This window comes from Sinocyclocheilus anshuiensis, unplaced genomic scaffold (assembly GCF_001515605.1).
Source record: "Sinocyclocheilus anshuiensis isolate Anshui unplaced genomic scaffold, SAMN03320099.WGS_v1.1 scaffold481, whole genome shotgun sequence".
Classification (NCBI taxonomy): domain Eukaryota; kingdom Metazoa; phylum Chordata; class Actinopteri; order Cypriniformes; family Cyprinidae; genus Sinocyclocheilus; species Sinocyclocheilus anshuiensis.
Window position 1 is genome coordinate 1,211,905 of NW_015539907.1, and position 9,912 is coordinate 1,221,816.

Consider the following 9,912-nt stretch of genomic DNA (forward strand, 5'->3'; position numbering starts at 1 on the left):
TTTTTCTCAGAATTGCGTGATATAAACTCACAAGTGCGAGCTATAAACTCACAATTGCGAGATATAAAGTCAGAATTGCGAGATATAAAGTCAGACTTGCGAGATAGTCAGAATTCTGATTTTTTTCTCAGAATTGCGTGATATAAACTCAGAATTGCGAGCTATAAACTCAGAATTGCGAGCTATAAAGTCAGAATTGCGACTTTTTTTCTCGCAATTGCGAGTTTATATCTCGCAATTCTGACTTTTTTTCTCAGAATTGTGAGATAAACTCGCAATTGCGAGTTAAAGTCCAATTTTGAAGTTGGAAAAAAGACTGATATGTTCTCAGAATTGCGAGTTTATATCTCGCAATCCTGACTTTTTTTCTCGCAATTGCGAGTTTATATCTAAAGTCAGAATTGTGAGATAAAAAGTCGCAATTACCTCTTTTATTTTTTATTCAGTGGCGGAAATGGGCTTCCATAGTTAAACAGCACATAGGAAGAAAACAGATGCATTTATATAATAATTTAATTCAGAAGTTGCTTGTATACAGATAAAATAGCAATGGTTTTACCCACACACACATTGCCTTGGTGCACAAAATACAGTCTCTTTGGCTATCAATTTGTCTACGACTTTACAGTACTGACAGACCAACCCAGTTATTCCTCTAACACAAAACTGCTGCCAGGTGAAGGATGGAATCCAGATATATCCCCTCATGCAGGCCTTTTTCATTTCCCACCAGGTTACTGGGCAATTTCAAAGCCAGTTTTGAGGTCTCTGTGGTCTGATATTCCAGACTTTTGTGCTTGAAGGTCATTTAGAACCAGATCTTCCTCAAGACGAGGCAGTCCCTGCTTTCATGATCTTGAAAAGAGCATTGATGTTGTTGTTCTTGATGGCATCCCGACAGGCAGTGATAACCTGAGTTTTGAGTTTTCCCACTGAAAAATATATAATAGGCCTATATAATAAATAAATCTGGCACAAATAACTAGCAGACAGCAGAGCAAAGCATGTCCCGATATGGTGTGATGTGAAAACTATGAATACTCACTGACTACCACAGATGTGTCTTAGAAAAATCCACTAACCTCTCAATCTCCCTGCCCTTTGGATGGCCTGGTTAACTGATTTTAGCCGGGCAAGGAGGGCGTTGTGATTATTAGATCGGATTTTATATTCATTAATCAGATCTCTGTTGAGGTCGTACAGCTCAATGTAGCGTTTCTTCATGTTTCTCCTAGAAAACAGTATAATTTATGTATGTACATTTGTCTGAGAAAGCGAGAGGACTGATTAATCAAACTAGGGATGCTTACCAATCACCCATGAGTCTGGCATCTTCTGCCTGCACCAGCATGTTTCTTATGTAGTTGGAATGATCTGCCATTGCTGCTGTGAGCTTTTGATGCACCGAGTGAAACTCATCCACCTAACATGAACATAAAGGTTATTTACAGCTAAAAAAAATGTTTTCAAAAATCTTTATGGAGATGCTGCTATTTCTAACCTCAGTGAGAGTGGCTCGTAGCTCTTTGAAGTAGATAGGAAAGTCAGCTTCAGCCTGTAAGTCTTCTATAGCCAGAAAAGAGGCAAGAGACTGGACCAGATCTCCTGCCAGATCAATGTCATCTGTTCTCAGCGTGATCTAATGAGGCAAAAATAAGTTAGAGATTTCTGAAACATGAAGAGAAATTAGCTCACAAATACTGACACACACACACACATTAAAAGTACCTCTCCACTAGGCTGCATGTTGATTTTCAGTAGACCTCCTCCACGTAGTGCAGTGAATGTGATGTCTGGACTGTCAATGCCCTCAGGCAGCAGAAAGTTCTGGTTTAGCCACATGACCACCTGCAGACATAGTTGCATGCCTCATATCTCATCATATTTCATAAATATACAGTTTTTTTTTTGTCATGTCATGCAACACAGTTCCATTATGAGTGTGTCCTTTTACCCTCTGTGGTCTGTCATTGATGCTGAATGTGACTTTTCCTGTGGGTTGTACGGCTGAGGGGTCAACGTTAAGGTCATACATGGAGAAGCGAGGCAGCTGACGTGTGATCTCAAATACGTGGAACTGTGTACTGGAGTAAATGGGGAAGAAGAGAGAAAAAGGAGAAGCGATTTATGATACCTTCATCTTAAACTTCAAGTAACCGCCGATTTTCAAGCATGTTTGGACATTGAATGAATCCTCCAAATGTAATCCATATAATGAAGTTTGTCAATCGTCATGATGATATTCCACATGTGTGTACCTTGTCTTCCCTCCCACAAAGGCTTTAATGTGAAGGTCCACTGGAATGTCTTTTGGAGGAATGATGGGGACACGGACACAGCAGGAGAGATTTTGAGCGCTAGGATGAACCACATGACTCTCGCCTTCAAAAATCCCTTCAGCAAATATCAGCACGGCCCTAATGATGGTTTCTGAAGGAGGGTAGCACAAAAAATTTCACTATTATAATTTAAAGCCTTATGTCTATTGAGCCCCACACATGACATACAGGATAAAAAATACTGTGACGATTAAGATTTCATTCTCTTATTTTAACTCGTGGCCACACTGGACTAATTTGTTAACTCATTTCAGTTAAATTGTGGCCATGTTTTATTAATTTGTTCCCTCACTTGTGTGAAATCTTGGCCATATTTTAAACTTTGTTTCCTCGTTTTAGTCAAATTGTGACTATGTTATGTTAATTGTTGCCTCATTTTAGTTCAATCATGGCCATGTATTATTAATTTTATTCATTAATTTTAGTTATAGGTTATATTGCACTAATTAATTCCCTCATTTTATTTTTATTAAATCGTAATACCTAAATCAAGGAATTAATTCTTTATTTATGGCCACAATATCTTGAGTTGACATATTTTAATGTGGCTTGTTAGACTGGCCTATATATTTTTATTTAAAAAACTATAATAGATCAGTTGTAGTGCAGGTGAATAGTGTTGCAACAGAGTTAAGTTGGATTAACCGTACCATTCGGAGTGGAGATGTTGAGCTCTATGTGTGCTCTCTGGCTCTCTGTGGCTCTTCGTACAGACAAGGCTGTCTGGAGCTGCGTGTTGGCTGGAATTACTCCCATCTTAGATTCGCCCTCAGAAACACCAGGAAGAGCCTAAATCAAACAAATCTCACTGACCAAAAACTGCCTCTGGAACATCAATGTCCATCAAAAACATTTTAACTATAGCATGTATAACCTTAGCATTTTCCTCGTAGTTTCGTAATTCCAGCATCAAGTTCTGTTTACGTTGGCTCAGCTCCCTGATCAGGTCTTGTTCTACACTTGCATCCATTAGGTTTCCCTTCATCTCCTTACTTGCAGGCAGATAGCCACGTACTGTAGGACGACACATACATTTGATGAACCAATTTTCAAAGGCAACATGCATTTACAATTAAGTTCTGTCATCTTACCTTCTCCCTCCACAGAGGTGCATATAAGCTGGATCTGTCCATCCATGCGGTAGTCTCCCTCGACAACCCCAGCCACAGAGGATGAGAAATTATCCTTGAAGATCACCTCACCAGTGCGATCACTGCGAGCATCAATCTAGACAGGGAATAGTCTCATTTGATCAGTACGGCAAAAACCTTATAAAGGAAAATGTGAGTGTCAATGCTAAAATGCTGACCTTTCCATTGGACCACCCAGTAATGAGCTCAACAACACCATCAGCATTAAGATCAAAGGCATGGATACTCATAGCGTGATTTTTAGACTGAGAAAAAAGAAAAAAACACTATATCAATATAATTGATTTTTGACTCATTTATGTTGATGCATAATCATGCTCGTCTAGAAAAAATGATGATTCAGGTTTAGTTTTTTTTTTCAGAATATTCCGAGTTTTAAACCATAATTACAATAACTCTCACAATGAAAATGAAGAAAATAAATATTAGGTTTAGTTTGAATGGACCACTATGCACTACCTTGATCCTCCAGTAGCGAGCAGTGCGGTCGTACACTCCTACTGTACCATTGGCCAAAGCATAACCAAACCTGCTGCCGTGCATGTGACAAAGCGACGTGACTGTCTGAAAGGAACAGAAAGCAACAACTGAAATGTACTTTGTGAGTACAGTTCTTCTGAAATTATTTACCAATATAATTCAAATGACAAACAGAATTGAAACCATTCAATACAGCTTTTAAAACGGACTTAAACGGAATTATTCATGTGATCATTAATTATTTTATTAGGGTTTACATAACTGGTCATTTGTTGATTTTTTCCCACATATATTACTAAGTTGAACTTTTGATTGGCAACTGATTGTTGTATTTCATAGGTCCACACTAAAAGCCTAACCAGGGACAAGTGCTTCAAATGAGCTATTAGCAAGAAGCATAAATTAGAGCATCTGCTGCTCAACACTGTCAAATTAACAAAGAAATATATAAATGATCATTTACATAATTAGAATGCATAAAAACTAATTTAAAAGCCTATCTGTGTAAAGCAGGATGAGACATCCAACCAGCAGACTGTATTCAGGCTTCAGTAGTGCTTTCTGTAGCCCATCTAACTGCCTCTTCTCTGGGTAGCCTAATAGAATAAACAGCTTACGGCGGTTCTCGCCCTATGGGGCTCCCGTTGCCTAGCAACAGTAGGCAGCTTGTCACGGCATTATGAAGCCACTGTTGCTAGCATGCTATTCTTGCTAATCCTTTTAGTTTACTCGTCTGCTCACCAGGTTTTTGTTTTTTTTTTTAATTATGAATTTTTACTTTGTTTTTCTACTTTAACATATTAACTATGCCACGCCATTTGGATTTAAAACGAAGAATTTAGATGCTATCAATGTGTTAGCCAGATTCATGCTACATGCAACTCAGTGTATTCTCTATGCGCTGGCTAAGAATAAGGGTTCTAACTCTGCGTAGCAACACAGAATTCGTGCAGAACCACTTTATATTGCGCTGAAGAATATGTGCATATTGATATTGCATTCACTGTAATAGCCTTGTGAGTTATATTACATGGAAAATTGTCTTACCGCAGCCGCTAGCTTGTTCCCTGCCCGGTGTATTCACTATTCAGGCTGTACCCAGCAGGACAGACTGATGCCCATAACTTGGAGAGGATTGTTTTCAGGATGTGCAGTGAGCACGCGCAGGGGTCCTGATTTGAGAACGTAACAGAACGGCTTTAATAAAAGCTCAGACAGTTTGAGATGAAGGGTGGACTACTCGAATCATATTTGTAATTATGTAGTTTGTAGTTTTCTGAAGCATCTGTATTGTAGAGGAATTTGTTCAGCAAATGAGAAAAGACTTGACCTGGATTAAAAAAAAAAACATTCATAGACATCGACGGGCAGTGTTGGGGAGTAACTTGTTACATGTAACGGAATTACAAAATAAATGTAACTGTAATCTGTTACAGTTACCGGGGAAAATGTGTAATTAAATTACAGTTACTTGTGAAAATGTTAAAGAATACAAAGGGGTTACACCTGAATTTTTTCACACACATAGGTTACAGATTTTATTGATTTATTTCCCAAATTGCATTGACTGCTATAAAATATGAGACACCAATGTTGCAGGAGTTTAGGACACAGTATAGGACACATGCTTATTTGATAACTGATTTATTTCCTATTTGGATTTAAGTATAGGCATTATTTTTCAAGATTAACTGTGTTTCTTCCAAAACATTGTTAGATGCCAGTGTTTCCTAACATAGCTATGCAAAGATTTGATTTCAAACAAAGTATCATAGCTATTAAACTATATCATGTTATGGTTTTAAATCAGTTTTTAACCTCAGAATGATCTCAAAGTAAAAAAAGAGGTGTTAAAGTCTGATTTTGTGGTGGCTGAGCTTTAAAATGACATTTTTTTAAATTATTATCTTAATTCAAGTGATGATAGATTTTGAAAGTCTAACAGTAATCAGAGTTGAGTCCTACAGTAAGGTTAAACCTGCCTGGTTTAAATGTTTCAAAATAATTAACAGCTGAAAACATTTGTTAGAACTTTAGAAAAGTAATCAAAATGTAATCAAATGTAATCAGTTACATTACTTTAATAAAGTAATTGAAATAGTTACATTACTTATTAAAAAAATCCCAAAAATTGCCCAATTATTAACCAACTTATTTTCATAACCCATACCTCATTTTCTGCCATTTCAGTCACTAGTTCATCCTCTCTAAACACCCTGATGTCAAAGTCCTCTGAGCCAACGAGAAGCTGGAAAGATGTGATGTAAATATGAAGGTGAATTTATAAAAGCAGTATTTTATAAATCAAAACAAATGTATTTTGTCATTATTAAGTGAAAGCGAAAAGTATAATGCCTCACTTCATTCTTGCCATCTGCAGTGAAGTCACAAAGCACAAGTGATCGCACATTATCTCCAGTGACCTTTAAAAAAATAAAGGTATATCTATGAATATCCATTTTTTATATATATATATATTTTGAAAACACAAAGTAAAATGATCTTACTGTCCAGAACCGGTCATTTCCCTCAAAGTCAAAACCTTGCAGAGCACAATTTCCTCCAATGATGGCGAGGGGGGACTGGATATCTCCTAGTTTTCCCAGAACAATGGCATTGGCCCCATCAGTCACCTGTTAAGCAATAAGCATGTAACAAACATTTCTGTCTTACTTGGATAAGAACCACTCATAAATATAATCTATTAATTTCCTGATATAAATAACCTAAGAAACCCACTCTAAATTAAGTTTTGTTTTTTTTGTTTTTTACATATCTGTATATTGTATATGAGACATGCCATATAAACCTTGCCTTACCTCCTTGTAGAAGATGTCAGTGTTGTCATGAACGTCATAGGCCAACAGGTTGGTTTGAGAGCCAACGAGCAGCGTGTGTCCTGTGGTGTTGGGCCCCAGAGTACCAGCCGTCAGACAGCTCACTGCCTGGTTGATATTGAGGAGTGAGATATCGTTGTCCTGGGTACTCTGACTCAGCCGGTGGGCTGCTGGCCTCTGGCCTCGAGTGTGAGGGTTATGGATAAAAACCTGCATGGGTTTAGAAGTTAGACTTGATAGTAATGTATGGAAAACACACAAATAGATAAATATGTAGAAGACACTATGGAAGCTTGTTTTGGCCATGGGTTTAAAAAAATTTATTTTGATTTATCTCGAAGTTCTGAATTTTTTATTGACAATTATTAGTTTATATCTCACAATTCTGACTTTTTTCAGAACTGCGAGATACCCAAAACTGTGAGATATAAAATCAACCACAGGAGCTGCTTGTCAAAACAAAAAAACTTTGTTGTGGGGAAAGCTAAAGGCTATATAAACATTTACATAAGAGCACTATGAAGTCCATTGTAATAAAATTCAACAACCAAGGCAACTACTAAGATCAAGCTGTGTTGCCAATGTGAGCAAATACTGTCAGATAAAAAAATGGCACTTGTCAGAAGAAAACAAGCTTTGTGCATGAATATTCTTGAACAAAACGTGCTTTGTAAATTTGTTGAATTTGATACTGACGCCAAGGGAAGAATAACTATTACAATGAGTAATCCAATATAATGTTACATAATATATAATACTTCTAACTTACCTTCCCTGCTTGCGTGGCGGCTGTGAGGCATGGGTGTATCCCATCATATTTTCCAATGGCAACCATGCGAGGGTTAATTTTATGGTTCAGTTTAAGGGTGAAGATGGGCACTAACATGGTGGCACTGCTCAACGGCAAGTTCAAATCTGTTACTAACAAAAAAAAATAAACCTTTGAAAAAAAATGTAAACAGATGTTAAAACAATGGCTAGGTGAACATTCACAGCATATACTAGAAAAATCACAATCAACTGCCTCCTACATGGATATATATAAAGTGATGATAGATTTTGAAAGTCTAACAGTAATCAGAGTTGAGTCCTACAGTAAGGTTAAACCTGCCTGGTTTAAATGTTTCAAAATAATTAACAGCTGAAAACATTTGTTAGAACTTTAGAAAAGTAATCAAAATGTAATCAAATGTAATCAGTTACATTACTTTAATAAAGTAATTGAAATAGTTACATTACTTATTACATTTTTAATAGGGTAACTTGTAATCTGTAACTTATTTCTAAAGTAACCTTCCCAATGGAATGGTGGAAATGTGGAATAGTTTCTATCAGATGTAAATAAAAGTCCATTCGAAGTCACTTTCCTGCTTCTGATCCTATGATTTAGTTCGCCCAAGAATGAATGTTCTGGTATCATTTACTCACACCCATGTCAATCCAAACCTGCATGACTTTTTTCCTGCTGTGGAAGGTAAAGGAAGATATTTTGAAAATGGTCTAAGGTTTATTTATTATTATTATTATTATTGCATTCATTGGAGGCCAATGTTAACCAAAACTGGTTACCAAAAAATTCAAAATATCTTCTTTTTGTTTCTACAAAATATAGTCATGCAAGTTTGTAACGACATGAGGGTGAGTAAATGACAGATTATAAAATAGTAGTAGTTTAATTACACCAATACTGAGGTGAATTAACTTTATTTACAATACTAGCTAGCTACCTTACATTTTTTCTGGCGCTATTTCAACAATCAAGCAGTGTGTTGAGCATTTTTGGCGATGGTCTGTTCTATCAATGTCTGGTTCGTGAATTAATCTTTTTTTTTTGTTGTAGTGGGTAACAATTTATTGAAATTATAAATTGAAATATACATTCCTTTTTAAATTTCATTCCGTATATTTACATTCCTTTTCGGTACAGTGGTTGTTTAGCTAGCTACATTTTGAACGTGCTCAACACTGGATATAACAAATCATTAAAATGACAGATAATTTATTAATAAGGTAGGCTATTTCACAGAATATTAAACGTCCACTTGTTGAGTGAGCATAGCTGTTCTGAATGCGCGTTTGTTTGGCATTTTAGTGCTTGAATGATCTTCACCCCCAAAATCCAAAGACACTCTGCACTCGTTACTTTTCAGTTATAAAGAAGTGATGGGTAATGGAAAAATACTCCCGGTCAACAGCGAGTGAGTTAACGAGTGCAAATCAATTCTTCTGTTTACTGTCGTCTTGCCAGCATCCTCGCCGAGTGCAGACAGGGGGAGCACGTGCAGTTTCACACGGACACGTCACAGTTAGTTTCACTTTAGGCGCCGTGTGCAAAAAGGGACAAACGACAAACAATTACACGGGAGAGAATAAAGCTTTCAAAAATTCAAAATTTGCCTGTACGCGAACATCTTCCAAAGACGCCCTCGATGGGCCTTATCTGCTTAAATGATCATTTATTTATGCTTAAATACGTGTTTATTTTCATATTTAGTAGGGTAGTATCACTTTGCCTTCTTACAACAATCTAAAACCATTAAAGAAACTCAAAAACTGAGCAAGTATGACAAAGTATGGTCTTTTATAGTTCTCTTTGACTCTAACAAAATAGTGTCTTATTAAAAAAAAGTTGTTAATAAAAAGAATATCTTTCACTTCCCAAAAAAGGAAATAACATACAAAAGCATCGAAGTCTCTAATCACATAAACACTCCGCAATCAATATTCAGCCCGCGGAGCGGAAATGGTAGTTATATAATCGTATAAATACCACATTGATGTGAATCAGGGTGGGCTTGGTGATTCCTGATTGTTTGATACTTTGCACCCAGTTTCATTAATGAGTCACCGTGTGCAGACTGGAGCGGGCGGGCTTTTGCGCTCGGGCTGTGTGCAGTCAGAGCTGTATAAAACCAGCGCACGATCAGTCCTCTGGTACCTTCCACATCAACGCATTCACAAACCGAGTGAAGCGAGACTTTCGGACTCTTTAAGGATACTCTTGAGGGAAAATGGATCCTTGCGATTGCGCCAAGAGTAAGCTTTTTAGATGCTGACTTTTCAATTATGCTGAACTTACTGTTTGTACTTTGAAATCTAGTTTCT

The 9,912-nt window shown here is 36.9% G+C and overlaps 1 protein-coding gene across 2 annotated transcripts; it reads right to left on the reverse strand.

Moving 5' to 3' along the window:
* Positions 1-497: 497 nt before the first annotated feature.
* bbs2 (Bardet-Biedl syndrome 2) lies at positions 498-9,843 on the reverse strand. Of its 2 annotated transcripts, none has more exons than XM_016483201.1 (18): positions 9,578-9,843; positions 7,577-7,728; positions 6,790-7,017; positions 6,478-6,603; positions 6,331-6,393; positions 6,141-6,218; positions 3,950-4,054; positions 3,649-3,735; positions 3,431-3,566; positions 3,214-3,353; positions 2,990-3,128; positions 2,259-2,430; positions 1,955-2,084; positions 1,729-1,848; positions 1,502-1,639; positions 1,311-1,423; positions 1,083-1,231; positions 498-932 (listed from the first exon to the last, which is right to left on the reverse strand). In XM_016483201.1, exons 1-18 carry the CDS (start codon positions 9,642-9,644, stop codon positions 826-828), a joined length of 2,250 nt encoding a protein of 749 aa, XP_016338687.1. In that variant the 5' UTR covers positions 9,645-9,843; the 3' UTR covers positions 498-825. The 2 variants fall into 2 exon arrangements, with proteins under 2 accessions (XP_016338687.1, XP_016338686.1); XM_016483200.1 differs by having other exon boundaries at positions 7,577-7,747; positions 9,578-9,822.
* Positions 9,844-9,912: the final 69 nt, after the last annotated feature.